This window comes from Bactrocera neohumeralis, chromosome 4, assembly GCF_024586455.1.
Source record: "Bactrocera neohumeralis isolate Rockhampton chromosome 4, APGP_CSIRO_Bneo_wtdbg2-racon-allhic-juicebox.fasta_v2, whole genome shotgun sequence".
Lineage (NCBI taxonomy): Eukaryota > Metazoa > Arthropoda > Insecta > Diptera > Tephritidae > Bactrocera > Bactrocera neohumeralis.
Window position 1 is genome coordinate 66,574,073 of NC_065921.1, and position 25,844 is coordinate 66,599,916.

The following is a 25,844-nucleotide window of genomic DNA, read 5'->3' on the forward strand; positions in this document are numbered from 1 at the left end:
GCAATTGACATGCGACAGCAGCTGTTGATAGCTGCAAATGAGAGCAGGGGTAGGAAAACAACAACAAGGAGACCTGATATACAACCAATAAAAAGTTAAATAGCTATAGGTATACTCGTATAAAAGTAGCGACAATTTAGCAGCAATATGCAATGCAATCGTCTGACTGAACGACTGCCACTTGGCTGGTAAATGTGATATTACCGAAACAATGACAGCCAGCACAGCGCAGAGCAGCAGCGACCGGCAGCACTTTACGCTCTACATTCCACTGATTGTGTTTATTGTTGCTGTTATTTTATCTGCGCGCTGTCTCTCCATTACGTGAGTTGCTTCTATAAATTCATGACATTTTATATCAATTGTGGCTATTTATTTTTTTTAGCTGTATTTTCTTCTCTTTTTACTTTTTTCGCTTGATAGTGTTGAGTGTTGGCGCTTTCGAAAATTGTTTAAAACAAAAATAAAAAAAAAACGTGTGACTGTGCAGCGATAAAGTGCGATTAAAATGTCACCGAACAGAAACCACCTGCAATGAAATGAAAGACACACCAATTGTTGTTACCCAACGAACGGCTGAATGAACTGCTTGCCTACTTGTTGATAACTCATTGTTATCACGAGACATATTTTTCCTTTTTCTTTGGGCATACACGTTTCTATTTATATACATACATACATATGTATATACAGCCAAGATGAACGAATGTAAAGAATATTTAAGCAAAAACTAAGATAGCTTTAAAGGATGAAAAAATTGTGCAAGTCCTATCGCAAAAATAACCGAAATTATATTTATTATTTGCAGCATTAAAAAGATACATTCATCTTCATGTATGTAGATCGGATGACAAATGTTAAAGTTAGTCATTTCAATAAAAGAAAAAGTGCGCAATTGTTCCATTTTTACAAAGCACAAAAATAAAATTTTGTGTTAAACTTAAAAAAATCCCTGAAATAACATAAGTATGTATATCGATGAAACTTTTTGTTGATAATACTCAAGGGCTCAAGTTTATATGTGGTTTACACGAATGAAAAATGATTGTGAGGATTTAAAAGACGACCAAAAGCTAGGTCGCCCATAAGCTAATAATATAGCTGAATTGGTGAAAAAAGTACTGTTTTCGTATACAAATAGCCAACATTTGTGATTGAAAACGACCAATAACAATATTTTGAGAATTTTAACTGAAGATAAGGGTAAATGAATAGTCTGTTCCAAGAGAGTTAAATGAAGACAAAAAAGCTAAACGAGTTTTTGATAAAAAAAAATTAATAATTTTCTTGTGATTATTTTTTAAATACGGTTACTTTAAGGGCAGACCTAGTAGATATGTATACATACTTGTTGACTTTAAACAAAATGCGATAAGAAACACATTGCGGTTTCGTTATTACTTTCCAAAATGAAATTTTTAATAAAATTATATCTCGCCAAATTAGTTTTACTTTCGATAAAGATCTCATTTCTTTCAAAAACTATACTATTTTAAAGACTTATTAAAATTATATTGCTTCATTTTATCTATTTTCGCATTGCGGACACTTCTCATAGTCGGCCATCTCGCATAACTGATTTCATGAACACAATGTTTTCATTATTATATTCATACAAAAACAATTCCTATAAACGGACATGAGAACGTTCCAATGACCGGACACAGACACTATTTTGGCAATACAAGGTGCGTTCCAAAGTAAATAGGACTTTTTGAATATAGCGCCCCCTGGTGGCGCCATCTATATGTCGACTGATGCGTTAGAATCTGCTATCTTTATCGATTGTCCAGTGAGAATTTCATGACATTTCATATATTGGAAGTGAAGTTATTGCGTTTTAAGTGTCAGTATGTTTGTGTTATCGGTGCGAAAATGAGCTTCGAACAAAGAGCCAGCATTAAATTTTGTTTTAAAATTGGTAAAACTTTTACCGAAACGTTTCAATTAATGAAACAAGTTTATGGCGATGATTGCCTATCTCGTAGCAGAGTGCACGAGTGGTTTCAACGTTTTCAAAATGGTCGTGAGGACATAAATGACGATCAACATGTGAGCCAATCAAAATCCGTGATCACCGGAAATTCCATCGAAACTGTGCGTGAATTCATTAAAAATCTGCCGAAATCATCATTGTCATCATTCATGGAAATGGAATTGAACATCTCCAAAACATCGATTTATCGCATTTTGACCGAACATTTGGGCTTACGAAAGGTGTGTGCACGGTTTGTTCCGCACAAATTGACTGACGACCAAAAATTGCTCTGAATCCAACATTCGAAGGACCGATTGTGACCGATTATTTGACCAAAAATCACATTTTAACCATTAACCACTCCCCGTATTCACCTGATATGGCACCGTGCGACTTCTTCCTTTTCGGAAAAATTCATTTGCCCATGAAAGGAAAGCGTTATGCAAACCGAGCTAAAACACTCGTTCGGCATGCTTTTGGACCGTGCAAAAAGCTGAATTGAAACAGAAGGAGACTATTTTAAATAAAGTAAATTGATTTGGCCGAAAAAATTATTTGTTCTGTTTATTTTTCATGTCCTGTTTACTTTGGAACGCACCTTGTATTTCGTTCAAATTATCGCTGACAAACGATAATTTGCCAAGAAAATTGTGTATTCTTCTAGTTCCCGATTTTTTTTTTTTAATTTTTATTAATTTTTGTTGTTTTGAGACTGTTTTTTAAAGAACAATACGTAAAATGATCATAGCAAGCAAATGGTCTTGCTCTAGTGCCGTCTGGTTCACTAATACCTGATATTGGCTAGCATTTATTAATTCAATGAAATGCAATACTGAATTGCAGCTTCTGACTCTAATAACGAATTTAAAACATACGTTTTGCCACGCTCCTATACCACTGCGACGGTGAGTGTCCGGTTATGAGGAATTTCACTGTATATTTTTTTATTCATTACTTTGGTTATTAAGTATTTAAAATTAAGTTGTTGTTATAGAAGATGGTAATAATTAAATATTATTCTTATTTTTTAGCGGATACTAATTTAAAAAAGATTCATTATATTCTTCCACAAATTCATAAAAAGGAAAAAATACCTTGGCTTTAAGTTCATTGACTTTTATCATTTTTCGATTATTTTGGTTGCTTCACCAGTGAACTTACTATCTCATATTATTAATTAAATACATAGTATTGGAGTTGCAAAATTTATTTAGAAAACAATCAATAATGCTAGACATGTATTTAAAAAAAATCGAAATTAATGTAAATTTATTAAATGAAACCGGTATCCAATCACTTATGTGTAAACCGGCCTATTTCACTTTTCACTTTATTACCCTTCGCACTTAATTCGATTTTTTCCATTAGTGAACTTTGAAAGCGAACTTCCAATAAACATTTTAGTGTGCAATTTATCACAAACACCAGCGATGGAAAAAAATTTACGGCCGACCATTTGTTTAGGCAAAGCAATATTTTTTGGTGTGGCATTTCTACATTTTTCTTTGAATTTATAGGCGTCGCCGCCACAAGTAAAATGCAAATACTGAGACAGCTCGGGACGGTATAATATACATACATACATATGTATGCACATTTTTTTACTACAATGAAAAAGAAACCCGAAATAAATTAAACACTAAATTGAAGCGCTGAATCAGCACGAAAAGCGGTAAACAGCAGGGAAAATGTTCGGCAAATCCCTGCACAAGCAATACTTGAATTGAAGCTCATCCCACAACACGAAACAACAAAGCCGCTGTGACATTTAGCAAAACAAAGTCATTGACATCGATGTTGAGCGCTGCAAACATTGACTTATGCGACGCAGACGTCACTGCCGACAGAGACGCCGGCGCATATGCAAACGGGTATGTCTGCTTATATGCAGATATGCATGTATATGTATGTATGAAGTCACGTTTAGGTGAAGTAAAAGTATGAACCCAATAACGCATGTGATGCGACGCTTCATTCATATTCCTCAAATAACGTAACAACAAAGATAACGAAATGAAAAGATGCTGTAGTTGATCAACAACTATCTGATGAGTACGGGGATTTGAGGCATTATGTGAATATGAATGTGCGGCGATTACACACAACAAGAGTTGAGTAGGAAGTCGTATGAAAAGCGTATGAAATTATAAAAGTTGGAATATTGTATTAATAATAAACCGTAATATACATACATACATATGTATAAAAAAATGTTTTGAAATTAGAAGAAAAAAATTATAAATTAAAAATTATATTTTATTATTATCATTTATTTATATAGTTAAATACAAATATTGTGATATATTCCATAAAATTCAAGGGCACATACATATGTACATATACCCATATTTATTATCTGTTTCTGGTTAGTTTTTCTAGCGAAAGGTATTTCCGCAAAAAAATTTCTGTTTATGCAAACGCAGATGTGTGCACGTGGATGAAAGTGTGTATGTACGTGTGCAAAAGAAATGATAAAAATAAATTTATAGACCATACTTCATTGACAGCTACATACATACACCTTCCTACATCGGAATTCGTATTTAAACAAGTGCGAAATGCACGAAATGAGTGGCTAAATAATATTTCAAAATTAAGGTCAGCAACAGAGCAACAAAACATAGCCAAAAATACACAGACAAAAGCAAAATAAGAAAGACACAATCAACACGTGCGTATAAATCACAACAAATACAAAGAGGTATAAAAAAAACAAACGCTGAAGAGAGGTCAATTTGCGGAGAGAATTCGCGTAGATATGGAAAATAATCAAAAATATTCAGAGAGCAAAGGGGAGTAAATGCCAAAAGCGACAGAATGCTTAATGAAATCGCCAGACACTGGACGCCAACGAGCGATGATTTGAATAAGTTTCGCATACCGACAGAGAGTAACTGCCGGAAAGTATAAATCAAATGTGCGCTGAGCTGATGAGCAGAAATGAGTGTCAGCGTATGGCCGCATATGTTGGATGCAGTTAAAAAGTGGTATGCCCGTATTATAAATAGTTAGAAGGAAAACAAAAACAAAATGCATGTTACATATATACATTGTATGTATATATATATATGTAATTGGGTGACAGTCTCACAACTTGAGTGCACCAGGGCGTATACGTAAGTTTAATTAAGATTATGGTAAATGTGTTTACGGGTTAATTTGGCAGTTCTGAACCTGAGTCCTGTTTTTGTTTATTTTTATGCTTAATATTTATTATTATTGTTTTTGGCGATTTACAATAGAATTATGGGAAAAATACAGCTGTGCAACCTTTAACTTGTATTTTAATAATTATTTTTTGCTCATATTATTATTTTTTAAATGTAATTAATTTATATATGTAATTATTTTATATTGTTTTTTAGTTGCAATTTTGTTTTTTAGTTTCTTAGCGCACGAATATTAAGTTCTTTTATGTAATTATCACCACTGAAACGTGCATATTTAAGTTAATTGTGAAATTTGAAGGTGAAATTGTTGGCAACACAGCGGCTGATTGAAAAAAAAAATAAAATAAAAATAAAAAAAAAAAAAAAATAAAAATAAAAATAAAAATAAAAAAAAAATAAAAATAAAAATAAAAAAAAAAAAAAGAAAGAAATACCATAAAATCTGCTGTTCGTTGCGAATTCAAAAAGTAAGCATTTAATTAAACAGTAAAAAAATATCTACACACAAATGTGAAAGTAGTTATGTGTGCATTAATATACGCAGATCGCAATAGTTGTGTTATAATAATACTTATAGATTTTATGGTTATATCAATATTGAACCATATTTTATTATAAAATTTTTAAATATTTGTAATAATAATGAAATATGAAACAGTGTAGCTGGAACAAAAACACTTTCAGCTGACGCATGTAGACTAGTGAAATCAAGATTTTAATGAACGCCTAAGTGTAGGAGAGTATTATGGCTAAATTATAAAATAACATACATACATACATATATATTTATAATATGTTAATATTGAAATAAAAGCAAAAAAGTGCTTAAAATCAAGTCACTTACTTAAGTGATCATACAATAAGCAAAGCTTAATACTAGAAGTTAAAAAGAGAAAATGAAATTTCAACCATTCCACTCTTCCAACAGGCATTTGGCATTTGGCATTTTATTTGAGCAGTACCAAATACGACTTGGCGTAATTAACTAAAAGCCGAATATGTCTGGTCCAATGTCAAATCGTCTATCATTAACCTCGAATGGCTGACAAGCGATGCGTGAAAGTCTCTTTTTTTGGCAATTGACAAAACTTACATATTTCGGCATATTTCTGCCACATGACAATTTGAAATATATAATTAGTCAAAGTTGAAGGAACACAGGTTGTAACTAAACAACAACAATAACAAACAGTATGTGTAAACCTTGACGTTAGCAAAGACCTTAAAAATGTATAAATTAAATCAAATTAATTTTGATTACTAAAAGAGAAGAAAGAGGGATTATACAAAACAACAATGGCGTACAACGTGTATTGGATGAAAACGAAAAATTAAATAGAAATAAATAAAGCGAATGTCGGATGAAAGTAAATAAAGTTAGTGTATATGCTATACCAAAGCGGAGATTATACTCGACAGCTCTGATGGGTTGATAAAATCGGTTTTAGCTGGCATTATGCCGCAGTCTTGGTAATCATGGTGACAATGCTATGTTGAGGTGTCATAATTGTGTGTGTAGCACATGTGTATTAAAACAAAATTAAAATAAAAATAATAACCATAATTGGTAACTAACCGCGATGCTAGCTGCATTCAGCATGACATAATTTTTTACTTTTATGTACATACATATGTATATAGCGAATGTTTTTTTTTACTTTTGCAGTAATTAAATTTCAACGGAAAAGTGAAACACCAAATAGAAGTGGCAACTAAGAAAATGCCATATAATTGTCTGGTATTTTATGTTGGAAATCAACGAAGCATTGCAGAGAAGCGCATAATGAAAAGGAGTATCATTACTGGCGTTGTTGTGTGGGTGCATTAAATATAATTGCAGCGAATGTGCAGAGTGAAGCAGTGGAAGTACATATGAAGAAAATTAAAAGTGCAAGCCGCTGGCAGACGTTGACAATGAAGTGCTATTGAAAAGCTAGTCATTTGGCGGAAGGTGAAAACTTTATGTAATATTTTCATTTTATGTGGTCTCAATTTTCTTTCATTTACTTAATTTGTTAGCATTAGTTAATTTAACTTTTACTACTAAAAATACATTTATTTTTGCAAAAAAATTAAATTATTAAATTTGAGTATGATTTTAATTACTGACGCTTTCACATTTTTTCCAAAACGTAAAAATTAAATTTTTTTAAATTAAAACTAAGAACTAACTACCAAGAATATACATATATTTTTACAAGAAAATTAGATGGTTATAAATTTATTTCCTAAAAATTATTTTTTTTTTGGAAATTTACAAAAAAAAAAAAAGTTTTATCTGTTTTCAATATTCAGGAGGTGCAAAAGTAGTTTTTACTAATCAAGAAAACAATAACTATTTTTTTCATTAAATATTTGTTCATTAAATTCTTACTTAATGCATTAATAACAGTCGGATCTAAATAACCGGAGTGGACCCGGATTTTTATCAACCGTCAACACTACAACAACAACCATTTCTTAATTACAGCTTACATATGCATACATACATATTCGCCTCCATAGCACCTAGTAGCAGAAAATTAGAACTCTTCAATTTGCTGGGGCTAGTTGAGACGTTGTGAGTTAGGAGGGGGCACAATATACCCTAGGTCGCGGTGCAATCCTCATTTAATTAGCTTTTCTTATCTTATGTACATATTATTTTATTACATGTATGTATATCTTTTGTAATTATTTTACTTTAATTTTTTTATATAATTATTACGGTATTATAATTAAATTTTTTTTTTGAATTTTCTTAATTATTTTTAAGCAATAATAAGATTAATTTTATGTTTCTTTTTTGTTATTAATATTTTTGTCAAATTTTTTTATATAAATATATGAAGGAATGCTGCTCAAGATACTACAATCAGCTGTTTTTGCATTAAATCAAGCATTAAATATAACAAAATTTCATGAATGAACTAGTAAAAACTCGTTTACAATACAAAAACGAATTTTAGAAATTAAAAAATTTCTTTCAAATAACACAAAAGCAACTAAACACTTTGCAGCAATAAACTTTAATCATAAAAATGCGATGAAGAAATGAAATTAAATAGTGAATGTGCGCATGGAGACGCAGCTGTGGCGGTAGTAAGTAATGCTGGTGACGTTAGACTACCACCGACTGGCGGTGCAATTGTCACAATGTTTGTTTGTTTGTTTGTGGGTTTGCTTATTTGACATTGGTTGTCGCTCGTGGTTACACAGAGATTTGTTTGCTGCTCGGTTGCTTAGTCGCAATAATATTCCTTCGTCGCAGTTTGGCGAATAGTAGTTGCAGAAAATTAGCGAATGGTTGAATGAATGGGCGACACTGCTTGCAGTAGTGTGCGTGTGCGTGTGCATGGAAGTGTTGGTGGAAGTTGTGGAAAAAATATGGCTTTTGATAATGAAAGGAAACTTTTTCTACAATTCAACGCTCATTTTCCAACATTTCCTTGTGCATGCTTTTGCACTTTCCCCTTTTATTACCGGCACTATACTGCTCACATTACCACTACACGACTAGCACCAAATACTGTTGAAACAGTTGGCGTGCCAGCAAATTACCACCGTGCACCGTACAGCGTGTACGAATTGCCGATGACGGCTGCAATGACGCTGCTGACAGTTTGCAAGACATTTACATAATCTCTTTTCATAATAAAAATGAAATGGAATTTTACGCTTGGGATTTTTATTATTCATCAACTAACTGACTTGTTTGCAACTTGTGCCGAGATTTATTTCAATATCTCTCTCTCCGCAACTTTAGCTTTGCGCACATTCACCTTTCCTCTATTTTCTTTCGATTTTGATTTGGCATGAGGTATTTCATTTGATTGATGCCAGTGTTGGAAATAGATGGAAATATTTAAAAAATTGTTAATTGTCTCTTAAATCTTTGAATAATAGGAAAATTTGGCATTTAAAAATTTCCAATAAACATTATGACGATCCTTAAACATCATTACATAATGGAAGCTAATAAATATTATAGATTTCCTTTAAATACATAATTGAATCCTTAATAATTGTTTATATTTATTTTTTAACTTAAACTTTTTTATTACTTACAACCTTAAATTTCTTTATCCTTTCAGTTATCTGTCTTTTTTATTTTCGTTAAATTTTTTTTTTGTAATAATAACATATAAGTAACAATTAATTAACGAATTATTTAAATAACAAGTTATATAACAGATCACATTTTTTACTTTCGTAAAAAAATTTGTGAAATTCATGGAAAACACCGCATATACAACAAGTCATTTAATGTGAAAATGAAAGAGATTGCTCGTGGCGCTGAGCAGCACAAGTGAAAGGCGTTAAATCAATTAACGCCAACACATAACAAACTGCAGATGAACAGCCACAGCAACTTCAGACGTCAATTGATGTCTGTGAGTGTGCGGTGGGGTGGCAACTTCAGCAGATTCTCAAAGCATGCGCGTAATTTTTAAGATTACTTGTATATATGTATATATGTACATACAAATGTATATACTACATGTGTACATATGCATATATAGTAAAGAGCTTACTCACTCAACGTTAATTAGTGTGGACCTGTTATTCTTTTCTATTGATTATGTTTAAACGATTGAAAGTGAAAGGCATGTGATGCTAATCTATTAAAAATCATGTAAGCATTTTGCACCACAAGTCTATAGATTTGTGGACAAATATTTTTTAGAAAATCTTTGTCTATTATAAAACTTTGTTTTCCTGATTTTACAAATATCTCATAATTTTTCACAAATTTACAAAGCTCTTAAGCACTTTTTTAATATTTCCACCACAGCTATGTTTAATCGCTGACAATTTGACAGCGGTGCGTCAAATAGACTCAGCTGATAGCTACAACTAATATAACCGATGTGAAAGTTTAACCATAAAATTCGATTATCTTCCGTAAACAAAAAAGTTTACAATAAATCAAAATGATTAATAATTTCTGCTAATAAGTTCAAAAATTCACCTTAAATCAGCAATCAGTGTTCGTAAATATTTGATTACATCATTAGATGAAATAGTAAAGGTAAATTGCACACAATTCACTAGAAATCTAGATCGTATGTTGTATGTTTTTTAACAGAAAGCACGTAACAACAATTAACTTATTTCAATTCCGTTTTAATAGATTCAATCAGAAATACTTGACTAAACTGAATAAAGAAGCATGATACATTTATAGAATTGGTAAACATTGTGAAAAAAATAATTGACTTGATGTGCCCTTCAAATATTTAGTATGTGCTCATTTATGAAGCAAGTTCATTGACAAAGCAATAAAATAGTTAATAGTTTAATGTGAGCCAAAGGGAAAACTTTATTTTTTTGATAAGCAATTATAAGGGCTCATATCAGACACTCAAATTGATTAAATAGTATTGGGAATTTACTATATGTATGTAAGTATTAATATGTTCTTTAATAAATACATTAATTGAACTATTTTATAAAGTTCAAAAAGTCTACATTTAAATTTTTCTCAAAGCATTTGTTTGAAAAATAAAAATTGAGTTTTATTCAATATAAATAAAAAATACTTTGATATTTAAACTTAAACAATTTTAAAATTAGTTTTACGGCTCTGACGCACATTTCGAAACTATTCTGGGAAATTAGCTTAAGCAGCTTAGCACATTGCCTATCAGTATTACAGAACTCACGTGCTGACTTTATCAGATAAGCGAGGCATACAAAAAATCTATTTATGTCAATAAATATTTAAAACCAAAAAAGTAATAAAAAAATATTGTTTATACTCAAAAATAATAAAAAATAATTATTTAATTGGACTCTTCATCACACAAGAAATTATATAAAAGTTGAGCACAAAATACTTATCGCAAATGATAAGGCAAAAAAAAATATATATATGTACATATATATAATAATAAAGTATTTAAATTGCCAAGTGTTTGTTTATGATAAGCCACAATGGGCATTTCATTTTACACACACCAGGGAAAAAAGCTTTCGAGTATAAATTTGTAAGTAAAAGTAAGCGCATTGAGCAGACGAGTGGATTTAAATAAAACTGGCGGTGACACGAAACAGTTTGACGTAAGGTTGGAATGATCAGCTGATTTGCTGACATTGACGTTGCCATTTAGGTTGCTTTCAAAGGATAGCTTTGGATCAAACTCGTTTTAGCTACAAAACTAAGATACTTTAAATAAAATGAAAATAAAAACAGAAATAAACGTTAAGTTTGGCAGCACCGAAGCTATAACTTTTCACAGGTGCATTTCTACTAGCATAAGAGAGGATATATAAATCTTTATCCTGAGTTAATCACTTAATTTACATGGCAGCTATATACTATAGTGTCCAATCTAAGCAATTCGTTTGGAGATTGGTGCGATGCCTTGGATAATAATCTAAGACCAATTTCGGGAAGATTGCTTGTCGAAAAAAAAAATCTATACAAGGACTTGAGTGTAATCGCTCAGTTTGTATGGCAGCTATGTACTATATCTGAAAAAATTGTGCGAAGATTGTACCGTTGCCTTACAAAACAATCCATGTCAAACGGAAGATACTACCTCGTAAAATATAAACGTTTTCCATATAAGAACTTGATTTTGATTTGTTAGTTTGTATGCCAGCTACATATGTAGTATATAGATAATATAGTGGTCTGGTATCGGTAGCTCCGACAAATTAACAGTTTCTTGTAAAAAAGGACTTGTGCAAAACTTCAAATCTACATCTCAAAAATGGTGGGACTAGTATAAATTGACAGACAGACGGAAATGATTAAAGTGACTTAGCTCGTCATGCTGATCATTTAAACATATGTATATCTATTTTATAGGGTCTTCCAGGCTCTTTTCGCATGTTACAAACTGCGTGGCAAACTTACTAAGTCTACTAAGTTACTAATCATTCATTAAGATATTTTGAAAATAATAGTTTAGAATAATAATTTGAACAGAAAAATTAGATCGAAAGTGTGTTTATACATTTTTCAGAAGGCAAAGAGTAGGTTAGTTAATTCAAAGTTTTTATTAAATAGTGTGCCAAGTGACACAAAACGATAACACAAAAAGAAATTTAATAAAATACTATTAATAGCGGCATATGGAGACAAACATTTACATAAATATTCGCTTTTGACAATACATATTATAGACAAATAAAAACGGCATAAATGTGGGTAACCTCAATTGAAGGCAACGATGAATTTGGAGCATTAGAAAATAACTCGAAAAACAGAAAACAGAAAAAAAATTTAAATGAGATAGTAAACTAACCATGCATATAGTAAGGTATTCACAGTGAATGCCACTAATGAAGCTTAGTTAAGTTGCAGCACAGACACATGGATATGAATGTATGTACATACATACATATGTATGGGTGTGTGTATTGTAGAGTAGCGGCGGAAGAATAGGTGGTGAATGTGGTGCTGGTAAGACCAGCAGTGAAGCAGAAAATAAATAAATTTTATGCAGGTTAAGTGAACAAAACAACACATTAAATAAATAAATAAACAAATGACTGAAATAAAATAAAACCAACTAATATTTTTTTTGTATAAAACTTGGCAATGGTTGCGCAAGTTAGACTTTACGGTTAGTTGACTATACTAAAATTTAAGACAGTAGCGGTTATAGGCACAGCTGGTATGGTTAGTAATATATTTTCAGCGCTATTAGTACGAGCTAGAGGCGCAGCTTGGCCAAACGCTAGTTACTAGTAACGTATGTATGCATGTTCATACGTATTTATGTGGTAGCTTATTTCCGTTACTGCTCGCAAATAGTTGGCATACCAAACAAAATATGACGTTGAAATGAGAAAGCCACTAAGCAACAAAAAGACAAATTGGCTGGTGTGTGCGGAAGGCAAGACTGTAATGGGCAGCCAACAACTGTTAGCTGCTAATCGTCCGGACGCCGGTAATTGTTGCCAATACAAAAAGCAAAAAAAAAGGAGGGTGAAGAACACAAAAAAACAGATGTAGCACAAACTTGAAGTGATTGCTGCAGGCCAAGAAAAAATACCAATTTTTTTTTTAATTTAAAGAAAAAACATGGAAAAATGAAAAAGTTATATCAAAAAACAAGCAGGCAAAATGATTATAGCTGCCAATAGGTTCAGTTTGTGCTTGGACCACACACATGATTCATAAAAAGTTTCACTTTAAAAACATACATACATATGTAAGTGTGGATTTATGAGCGTGTGCGCACAGGTGGAGATGTTTGCAAGTACACTGCTACAATTTCACTTAAAATCACAGCAGTTGGCTGTTATGTGCAGATATTTGTAAGCTAACAAGTTAGACCATCCATCGATTCAATTCTGCTTTCCATAAGCCAGCCAGTGGACTGAAACAAGTAAACTACATATACACATACATATGTACGTGCGTATATACATATGTATGCATATGATGAACTAGTTGTAGAACAAGCTTAGTGTGGTGCACTTTCAAGCGCTCCACATTCACATTCTCTCTTTGATTGCTTTCAGCTCGGCATTCATTACATTCTGCCAACCAGCAGAGTTGGTGATTATGTTTTGTTAATGAACTTGTTTCAAGTTCTGATGAGTTTATTTTTTTCCGCCTTAAATGCAGTCACTTTTCACTTGATCATTCAATCTGGGTCTAATTATGAGGCAACTATGTGCTTTATACATTGTTTTGTATCAGAAGGCGAGGAGCGCCAATACAAAGTACATAATTTCTATTTAGAATGCAATAATAGTTTAAATATCAGAAAGAAATTAAAGCGGAAATACTTGTATATTGAAAAATATGCGCATACATAGTATGTATGTATGTATGCAAAAATGTATTAAACGGAAGTTTCACATTAATAACTTTTAAGGTTAGGTAAAAAAAATATTGTACGGAACTTAAATGATTATATTAAATTACACACTTCTTTTGAATCTTCCGTATTCCAATTTGGCACATTTTTATCACAATCATACCAAAATAACACAATAACTTCACAAACTTGATCCAACTTTGTTCAACACCACTGCATTTTAAACTCCCACTCAATTTATGTTTCTCTATCAAAACAATAATATTAAAATTGACAACAGAAAATTGTAAAATACAGAACATGTTGCAAGCAATCAATGTCAATCAGTTTGACATTACAGGGTAACAAGTCAGCTGATTATCAGCCAAGTGTCAGCCGCGACTGCTCGGGCAGAGGAGAACAGAATAAAGCACGTACGAACGGATAGCTGTATGTTAAACAAAAGTGCTTGCAAACGCATTCACCTGAATATAGTTGAGCAGAGCGCGGCTAACAAACGATTATTGAAAACAAATGGATGTTATTTTTCGACAAATTGTTTTCAATTGTATTATTTAAAATTTATCCACTATTTTCTATTCATAATAGCTAAAAAATTTATAAATATTAGCAACAAAAGTTTTCTGAGAATGTAGAAAAGCATGAAAATTATTATAATTGTGACATTGTGTGCACTCGAATACATGAGATATGTATAAAATATTATCAATATTATTGCACAATCCATTTTATCGCATGTACACGGCTTTCTAATAGATAGATGATTGATATTTGTACAGACAATACATCATTTCAAGCATAACTTCAATATAAGGCACCCAAATGGCTAAACATACATAGTACTTCTGTTTTTACAGTCTTTATGCCAAAGACTTCTTGATGTACATATGTATGTACATATATGTAAAAAAATATGTGAATAGTAGTGAATGGCAGCAATACCTCGCTAGAAATTGATTTTTTAAGTTCAACGGACTGAGTTTAAATTGATTTTAAGATATAACTATACGTACAATTAGAAAACTGAGAACCTTTTATCATGTCAAAGTACTTACAGAAACACCCTTCACTTTAAGAAAATATTGTCTTCTCAGCAGTTCTAAAAAAATATTTCTCTCCCTATCAGCAAAAATATGAGTGTATTACAAATACATATACAAGTATGTATATTATATACATACGTTTTTTAATTAAAGTTAACGTTATCAGGAGTCAAAATAAGTTTCAATTGTCATTCAATACATTTTTATGGTGCAAAAAAAATGACGGCACGTGTAGTCGAGATTGAAAGTTATCATAAAAAATATTGAATAATTCAAATTTACGAATTCACATTGTTTTGAAAAAGTACCCAATTCAATGAATTTGTTATAATTGTATATCTTCTTCTTAATTGGCGTAGACACCGCTTACACGATTATAATTGTATGTATATACATAGTAAATGTATATACCTACGCACACAGTTATAAATAAACCATGAAATATACATATGTACATATTGTCCTGTTTTTAAAAGACCATATACATACATATGTATATACAATAGGTACCTGGGCATGTAAAATGTCAAACAATGGGCAATATCAGCAATTAAGAAGTGCATTTCCAAACAAATCAGCGGTTCAGTTTAGTGTGAAAAGGATTGGTATGCATCTAACTTTGACTTATCTTTCTTTTAGGTATATAATTAGTATTTATTTTTCAATTAATACTACTTGATTCCTTATACATAATTATTATTTTTCTCTTATTAAATATATCATATTTGCTAGTGCTATATACATACATACATACATATCTGTTTTTCGGTACTCACCTAAATTTGGCACGGTAACGGTAACTTGATTATTGGAGCCGACGTCCACTAAAGCTACTTTACTTTTGTCCACACTTGCTGGCTTGAAGTCATCTGTTAAATGTAGAGAATAAATGTTATTTTATTTATCAATTGGAGGGTTTAGTTTTTTTTTAAATAAACCGATATCTAAAATGTGAAATACGATCTTATATGTACTTACATTTGATAGTGTGAAAGGCCGTCGTTGTATTTTTTGGATTGTATGTGCAGCCAAGCTTTAAATCGCGCACCTCGTCTCCAATGTTAAGGCGCTCTGCGAGCGAGCTTTTATGTTTGGTCATCATCATCGCCGTTGAACCAACACCTGCGGTTGGAAGCTTGTTATGAGGCGTTGTCGTTGTGTGTGGAGATGACGATGATGTATTTGCGTAATTTGAGTGATTTGAATAATTGGCACTGGCGTTATTATTGGTGTTATAGAGGGAATTGTTGTAAGTGGACTGGTTTTGTTGTTGCTGATATGATTTTGTGGTGTTATAGCTTGGTGATTGAAAACCTTGCAAATATGCCGATTCTCTTTCAGCCAGCAAAGATGAATCGGATGCCGTTGTAAAGGAACTGACTCCGGTGCTAGCACCCGCTCCAGCCGTCGTCGCCGCCGTCCCTGCTGACCACTGACCAGCACCGCCGCCACTTCGTTGCAATTGTGTTATACTGTTTGCAGTAAATTTACGACCACCCGCTGCACGGGCACTTCCTCCAATCCCACTACTTCCCCTATTACTAGATGTTACTGTTGTCCCAGCCGCTGCGTTGCTTGTTCGACTGCGTTTTACGCTACCACCTGCAGCCTTGGCCTTGAGACGTTGTAACGTTGTGGTACCCGATGACTTCGGAATTTTTTTGCTTTTCGGTGCAATATGGAATTGCACACACACGCACACGTATAAAAAATATATTATTTACACTTAAATTGAAAATTCAAATGTTAATTGCACTTCCAGGCGGAGAGGCGCCCAGCACCACTACATTCTCAATAAGGAGCAATATGCACTACACCTAGCACACATTATATTTTATAATTTGATAATTTTATTCTGAAACAAAAAATTTCAAAATTAAACACATAAAACTCGGGATTATTATAAAATTCGTGGTATTCGAAAAATTTTAAATGCATCACAATTGTTCTGAATAATTTTAGGTCTCATACACACATTACTACAAGGCTGTTCACTTCACTTCACATTAAATTTTATATTTCACCTACTCAGCTTATTTAACTACCAAGTAATTAGTAGCGTGTTAATTTTCTAAGGAACTTGGCTCGTATTTTTCACCATTTCACACCCTTCACTTTTACTCGAATGCTAAACTTAGCAATCACTCATCTGACTTTAATATATAATCATTCTTTTCTACTTATACAATTCTTTTTATCTTTATATTCTCTTTCACACACTAAAATAGAAAGAACATATGTTTCGAGTTTTAGGCTTTTACATGCACATTCCTCCGGCTTTCCCAAATAAAAAATGAAGCAACACAATGCATGCAACACTACGAAAGGTTTGCCACGCCGTTACAATTTCAGCAAACGTCAACGTTTAACTCAGCACAGCAACAGCGCTGCAGACAACATTGCCACCCAGCTGTCGCCAAAACCACCCCCGCAAGTATGCGGCATATGTTGACCACTTTTCAAAGAAGAATGTAAAAGAAAAGGTAAAGCAAAAAAAAAGTACAAAAAACGCGCACGTCACTTCGTCGTATTCTGCCAACAACTCTACTCAACGCTTCAGTCGACGTCATTAACGACGGCTATGAATGTGGGAAAAATGAACAGAAAAAGATGAGGGTGGATGAAAAGGTGTGGGGCGCTGCGTATTGGCGCTGTTGCTGCCTGTGGCGAAACTGTTGCAATTTTCGTACTACTTTACATTATATGCCTTATATGTATATATTTTAATAAGTGGACATTATAACACTTATGTGCAATCGAAGAAAAAGAACCACTATACACGAGCGGAGTCTCACCTAAGCACGTAAACCAAAAATTGATTTAATTTATATTTCTGTGGGGTTATTTGGTTATTTTCCACACGAAATAATTCGATGCTTTGTATCGACGTTTTTGGTTTCGATTTCGACGACGGCGCAACTCGCGACTTTCAGCGCACCTGCCGCAATAAGACGGCAATGAAATTTTACACGTCTACAAAAACCGAAACGAATTTTTTGCACTTTCCAATATGTTTGTTTTCGAAATTTCTGCACTCACGTTTTTTCCGATTTTTAACCACTTTATCATAAGCGTTAGTCAAATAATAATTTTCTCTTTCGATTGATTTGAACGTCGTCGCGCTGTCGTCGTTGTCTCGTCTACGTCTCGTGCATTTTCATCACTTCAGCGCTACTTCGCCGTTTTTGGTATTTTCTCTGCGTGACTGCCTGTTACAATTCCTCACTGTCTATGTCTTTCACTTGACATTCGTAGTGCAGTGTTGCATAGTTTTTAAAAACTCTAGAATGTAAACAATATACTCTGGTAATATTAAACAAAATACTTATTTTCAGAGTTTAATAAACTCATACTTTTTAATAAAAACGAATTTCCACGAATTAGATTGGATTGTGGTAGTGCTCGCACCGTTTAAAAATTAAGGAATATACAATTTATTGCCAGTGTTTAGCGTATATTGATAATTTCAAGTGTTGGTAAGCTTGGCAGTTTTTCACATACAACTGCTACCAGCTGTTGCGAAATGTCACCCACCGGATTGCCAAGGGCACACAAACGGCAATAATATCCATAAGACTGGAGATTAACTAATGTATTAGGTAGTCGATTGCTCAATAAAAGTAATAATTAATACGGTTGAAATCAATACCATGTACATTTTACTCCTGCAGTTGAGAAGTATGTATAAATAATGTACTACAACCAAAGTAATATATAGATAAACAAATAGATAAGACAAGATTGTCATCGCTGCCTTATTAAACCAAGAATATAGAGTCCAGACTCTAACATAAAAAAATTGAAAACTCATGAAATGAAGTTTATTAATTAGTATTAGAAAAAGTTCTGGTGAAAGTATTAGAAATATTAAAATATGGTGAAAAACAACGGAATCCTTAAAAAATCATCGCTAAGGATTCACTTTTTATACTTTTATGACGTAATTTCCGTGAAAATCAAATTAATACAGGAACGGCTTGAAATTGTCGTAAACGTAAAGAGCAATAATAGAACAAAGAGTCAAAATTTCGAATAAATGAATATTATTTTAATTCCTTGTGAAAGTAAGATAGAAATATATGCATATACATATTGTTTTTAAAACAGTTTGGAAGGCACTGTACAGCATTTCCTGCAACTGTTTGGTTTGTGTCTTAAGTAGATACACCGTCGGTAACGTAACACCGACACACTATCTTACCAACAGGAGAAAAACGGAAGCGCCAATACTTGCTTGAAATAAGCTACACAACTACTTTGGCTTTTGTAAATAATAGATGAAATAAAAAATAGTACATAAAGACATTAGGGGTTATTAAAAAAATTTCACAATTCTTATAGAATTATTATAAGTCCACCGAATTGGTCCTACTAAAAGCTAAAAAAATCGAGACTTCTGAATAAAGGCTTAGATAAATGATCGTGCAATTCTAACGCGAAATTTAAGTCCGGTCCAGAACTCTAATCCTTTGTTTTACGGCAAAACAGCTTTACTGCACAAGAAGATCAACAAGCGGTTATATATGGTTTAGTTTAAGAATGTATAGGTCAAATCGTGGGATTTTCCGAAAGAAAAAATTAGAAAGGAAATGATCGCAATAAAGAAGCACTCAGCAAAAATAGCATTTTGCTGCTTTATGGAATATTCAGGTAATACAACAACAATTAATCATTCAGTGCCCTCTCAGAATGATGCCGAAAATACCGAAATGCTCACTGCTTCATAACCACAATTGCACACCTTGCATTTGCTGATAAAAATCGAACTGTGCACATGACTGACTCTTTTCAAGCTGCAAGAAAAATTCACTAGCCAAAACACAAAAAAAAATAATTATTTTCAATAAGGTATCGATTACATTGCCATATTTATCTGTAAAGGCGCATCAAAGTTTTGAAAAGAAAGAAGAGCGAGATTTTTAAACAGTATTTTCCCAAAGTAAAAAAGAAGTGCAATGAAAAAAGAGAGTACTGGTTATTATAAAGTATTATAAACTTATTTCCAACCTTTTACAGAATTGAAAAAAAAACAATTTTTCTGAAAATCAGTGCACTAAACAATTAACAACTATAAGAAACGCCTAGTTCATTCAATAAAGCTGCAGGTAGACGAACAAAATATGTTAAGCAGCAAGAGAGTTCAGCAGACTAGTTGACTAGCGACCTTGTGGTATATGTATGTATGTACATACACAACATTTTGCCTATGTAAAAGACTTTGCATTTTCCCTTGCTTGATCCGATTTTGCAGATCATATCATAATCATACTGCAAGTACCGCGTCGCTGGTGGCAAAGTTGGCGGCGCCTCTGTCTGTCTGCATATCTTGCTCATCCGATTCTTATCGACTACTGCAGATTACTTAGTGTAGCAGGCGGATTTAATTAGTTGAGCCCTCATAACATACCTGTCATTGCTTTGTTCGTGTTTGTATTTTAATTTTTGAAATAGCTGATCAGCGCCGACTTGAAATTGTTTGCCATTGTTTGGTTGAAAACAGAAAATTTGTTTGTTTATTTTTAGCAGGATTTAGGAGCAACGTGTCGTAGGTTTTACAGTTAAGTTTGCTTCAGTTTATTCTTATTATTAATTGGGACAGGTGTATTGTTGTCCAAATCTCTTTTTGTGCATTTTAAAATAGAAAATAAAAAAAATGTAACTAGATGCTAAACATAACCTCAAATTAGTGGCAAGTAAGTTTCTTACTTCCACAGTGAATTGCCCCAAATAATATTACAGGGTTTTCTAATAAGAGATACAGGATTTATTTTCAAAAGAAACTTACTAATTGTTAAGGAAACTTAAATGTTTTTTTTGTTTAATGTGAAGTACAATCGATACAAATGGCCTCATCGACCCTCAGTAATGATTCGATGAACCCAATTTTCGAGTACTTTTTCCACTAAAATAATCGTATGTCATGAATAGCACGTTCAATATTGACTTCTAAAGCTTCTAAAAGAAGAAGCTTCTTCTTAAGTTTCTGAAGACAGTCCGTTTTATTACTAAACACCTACAACTTCAAAATCACAGCTTCTTGAAGACCATTTAATGTCACAATTTTTTCAAATAATCGAATCTCCAAACTTTTATCGCAATAATTCGGTGGTTGCACGTAGCCCCGTCTTGTTGGAACCAGATGTTGTCAAGATCGATTTCTTCCAATTGCGAGCACAAAAAGTTGGTTATCATCGATCTGTACTGCTCTCCATTGAAGGTAACGGTGTTACCAGCTTCATTTTGAAAGGACGGATGGAGTCATGTGTAGAAGTTCACGCAAGTGTGGAAAGTTCTCTGATTGCCATTCACTTGGGAGTGGCCAGAAACGATTCTTTTACATATGGCTCAAGCAGCTAACGACTTCCGGTCTTTGACCAAGTATCCTCTGGGTAGTCTAAGAACATCCGTTTGAAGGCGAGCTAAAGTGAGTGGGCAAAAAATCCCTCCACAGAGTTGTGCGCTGAGTTTGGGACCCGCCACGTAAAAAACGTCCCCAATGGACAGTCAAAAACAGCCTCGTATGAGAGACCCCCCTTTTGATGAAGACCATGGCAAACGAAAGAAGGATTACGATTTGTGGGCATGGACCTGGAATGTTCGGTCCTTTAATTGGGAAGGTGCCGCTGCCCAGCTGGTTGATCTCCTCGTGAAAATAAAGGCTGACATCACCGCCGTCCAAGAAATGCGATGGACGGGACAAGGACAATGCTCATATTAAGGAGCGCAAGTTCGGTGTGGGATTCGTGGTGAGAGAGAGACTCCGTCGCCGAATACTGTCATTCACTCCGGTGGATGAACTTCTAGCCACAATCCGCATCAAAGCGAGGATTTTCAACATATCGCTGATTTGCGCCCACGTCCCGACGGAAGAGAAGGACGATGTGACCAAAGATGCCTTCTATGAGCGCTTGGAGCGCACCTATGAGAGTTGCCCCCGCACCGATGTCAAAATCATGCTTGGCGACTTTAACGCCAGGGTGGGCAAGGATGGTATCTTTGACACATTCAGCTTCCTCGAGGAAACATCCCCAAATGGGTTGAGGCTTCAAAACCGGCGCATACTCTTGAAGAACCCCCAGAGGTGATCTAGTAACCGATGCCCAGAGCATACTAATATTATGGAAGGAACACTTCTCCAGCCTGCTGAATAGCAGTGAATGCATAACTTCAGGAGAAGGCGAACCCATGAACTTCTCATATATGTATGTATTATTATAGATAAATTTCGTTCACTACTACTGGAGCGTAAAGCCAAATGTTACAAATTCAAATTCCATCTGAAGCTTTCACTTAACTCTGAAAAACATCATTTACAACAAACACAGCATTTTTAAAAACAGCAAATTGACTTGCACTGGCGCCCTCAGGCTCACGGTAGCTCGTTCAAAACTAACACGATAATCGTTATTCATCGCTGGCTGACGCTGGCTCGCATTAACTTGGTTTTAGCAAGCATTGTTTTATTGTTAGTTCAGTAAATATAGTAAATACGGGTTTGAGTCGATCGAGCATATGTAGTTGTTGTTGTTGTTCTAACGGATATCTAATCCCCCTTAGGATGATAAGGATTATCTAGGTTGTCGTCGACGTCATCTGGAAGGAGGCTCAGGATACGTGCTGTTTCGGCGGGGTCGGACCAAAGGAAAAAGGGTGTTAGATTAGTGGGATTGGCGGGGCATGCAAAGAGAAGGCCAGCATATATAGTTATAATTTTTTTTGATGTGGCTCCAGAGTTATCTTAGTGAAATCGAAATAGCGATAGTGTGCTGGTGTGCCTAAAATGGATAAAACCGTGGCAATACTTTCTCAAACTTCCTATTGACATTGTATATACATATGTATATATGTACCATATATCGGCCAATCTGGGAGCGGGAGAATCGTGTAATGACTTCAAATTCAACGATTGAATTTTTTGTCTTATAATCGATATATTAAATCATGCTTTGGTTGAGTTTAAATCATACTTATTTCGCGGACATGAAGTAAAATATACAAGGTCTGTCGCAAAAGAAACAGAACTTTTTAAATATAACTGTTTCTGGTGGCGCCACCTATTGGTGGGTATATGAAATAAAAAGTTTGATCTCTTGTTGACATTTCGTAAAAATTTTAAGACAATTGGATAACTACAATCGATGTTATCGATCAAAAAGTGACAGCAGCTTTTGGTCATCGGTCGTAAAATGCAAAGAGCAAATATTAAATTTTGTTTTAAACTTGGGAAAACGTTTACTGAAACATTTCAAATGCTGAAAAAAGTTTATGCTGATCAGTGCCTATCCCGTAGTAATGTGCGTGAGTGGTTTAAGCGATACCAAGAAGGTCGTGAGGACCTCTGTGACGATCAGAAGTCGGTCGTCTTCAGAAGTCAAAAATAAAGACAATGCCGATTTGTTTTTACGATTCCGAGGGTATTGTACACCGAGAGTTCGTCCCACCTGGCCAGACGATTAATGCTGTGTTTTACCTTGGTGTTATGAAGCGTATTTTGTCACGCATTCGTCGTGCTCGACCACAATACCGTGAGGCAGGGTCCTGGTCCTGCGCCGTGTCATCGGTCGACACTTCTCACTGATTTTTTGACAAAAAACTCCATATTAACCATTAATCACTCACCTTACTCACCTGATCTGGCACCCTGTGATTTTTACCTATTTGGAAAACTTCATTTGCCCATGAAAGGACACTGGTTTCAGGACATTTCAGCTATTCAAAAGGCGACGACCGATATTCTCAAGAGCATTCCGAAAAACGACCTTAAACACTCATTTGAAATGCTAATTGACCGGGCTAAACGCTGTATCGAAGCACAAGGAAACTACTTTGAATAAAAAAATATAACTTTTGAAAAATATTAATTTTTTGTTGTTTTTTTAAGAGTCCTTTTTTCGACAGACCTTGTAGTAATGCATCTTTTTTTGGCACGATATCTTCAAGAATTTTAGCATGGATTATTTTCCAAGTCAGAGATAAAATCTCGGAACAAATTCCTCATGTCGGACTACTATAGCATATAGTCACCATACAAACTGGTCGATAGAAATCAAAATTAAGTTATTTTATGGAAACTTTATTTATTTGTCAAATAAATGATATTTCAAAAAAATTTATTTTACTAAGTTGGTAGCACTGTCTTTAATTACCATGCCATGTGCTATGTCAATCTGTTTCTTTACAGCTGCTGAATGTTTTCTTCGGTTATTGATTCCGAATTCCTTGCGACCGAACGAATTGTCAACAAGGAATATCATTTGAGTGTTATGCGTCGTTTGCGCGAAGCTATTCATATAAAGAGGCCAGAATTATGGGCCGACAACTCTTGGTTTTTGCACGACGATAATGCACCGTCGTATACTGCATTGGTCTTCGTGAGTTTTTCGCCAAAATTTCAACCAATATCGTGCCGCAACCACCCTATTGGTCTGATTTAGCTCCGCTTGATTTCTGGTTGTTCAGCAAACTCAAATGACCACTTCGGGGAAACCGTTTTCAGTCAATTGAAGACATTAAATAATTGACTTTAACAACTGTTTCGAGAATTGGAAAAAATTTGGAATTGGTCATACGTGTGTTTGGGCCAAGGGGGCTTACTTTGAGGGGGGTGACATAGAGTTTGAACAATTGAATCTTACTAAAAAACAATTGAAGTCTTACCATTTTTTCTCATAGTAGTATACATATACAATTTTTTTTTTTAATTTACTGATTTTAACTTTATTAAGTATCATTTAATTTTGCTTTAATTTATTTTTATATAGTCTTTTACAATCAATAATTTGCAATTTTTCAAAATATTTTCCTAATTTGATTGTTCATAAATCCACCAAAAATCAAAGTAAAATCAAATTAGCTAATAAACGTCAAAATAACCAATCTCACTGATTTATCGGCGCCAAAAAACGACGAGCATGCCAAGTATTAACATCACGAAACCTCCACCTCCGCCATTTGTCATACGAACAGTTGACGTGTGTACAAAATGGCGCAACTCGTTCGCACTTGCGCTCGCTGAACTCACGCATAAATGGTGAAAATTGCGCAAAACAGCATGTGGCTTACATTTTATTTACAACAAAACCGTTTTATTTTGCTTCACGCTCGGTAATTTAGCCACGAGTTGGCAAATGATGAAAAAGCAGCGTCTTAACCAACTCTGCAAGTTTGCAAATGCCGGGACAGTGAAGTAGCCTAGTGCTGCATAAATGGCAATGAGGAGGCGGCAGACAATTTCACGCTTGAAGGCAACTGCCAGCAAAATACGCTTGACACAGCACCGTTGGGGCAGGCATTTAGCAAGTTGACTCGTTTAATAAAATAACCACATGATACATATTTCGTTTGTGTACGAGTGCGTGTGCGAAAGGAGGTGCTGTTGTGAGTGACTATGACAGGTTGGAATTGATTTATAGCTGGATGATTGAGGATATTTGTCAGTGGAAATTAATTTTTATTAGCCGCGATAAATCATTGAGCTATTTAAATTGTTTATTAATGAAGCGAACGCGTGAGGCAAGAATAAAAACAACAACGTCCAGCACAACGAATATGCCAAGCAGTCGTTTTCATAAGGCCGAGTGATGGCAGGTGGATGACATACTGTGTCGGACAAGCACGGACATGCATGGCCACAAAGCGACTGCGAAAGGATGAATGAAGTTGGCGATTTTGCAAATGAGTGGGGAAGCAATTCATTGAAGGCGATGAATGCGGCAAATAGAAGCTATTTTAATCGTGATTTAATAACCGCATGGCAGTTGAATAAATTAATGCATAAATTCACATTGATATAGTATACCTAAGTACATATTTAAAATGTTGAATAACATCTTCTAAAAATAAATATACTTATGTACATACATACATACATAGTGTGTAGTTCATATGAAAT

General features: G+C 33.9%; 1 protein-coding gene across 3 annotated transcripts in view; it reads right to left on the minus strand.

The window, feature by feature from the left end:
- LOC126757023 (ell-associated factor Eaf) overlaps window positions 1-18,117 on the minus strand; it is a 35,698-nt gene extending 17,581 nt beyond the window's left edge. The window contains exons 1-4 of one of the 3 annotated variants that reach the window (XM_050470597.1): window positions 17,749-18,117; window positions 16,982-17,172; window positions 15,932-16,808; window positions 15,730-15,822 (exon numbers count right to left, since the gene is read on the minus strand). In XM_050470597.1, the coding sequence (XP_050326554.1) occupies window positions 15,730-15,822; window positions 15,932-16,058 (220 nt within the window). In that variant the 5' untranslated portion in view covers window positions 16,059-16,808; window positions 16,982-17,172; window positions 17,749-18,117. The remainder of the gene's footprint in view (window positions 1-15,729; window positions 15,823-15,931; window positions 16,809-16,981; window positions 17,173-17,748) is intronic. The other 2 variants (XM_050470598.1, XM_050470596.1) reach the window with 2 other exon arrangements.
- Between the last annotated feature and the right edge of the window lie 7,727 nt (window positions 18,118-25,844).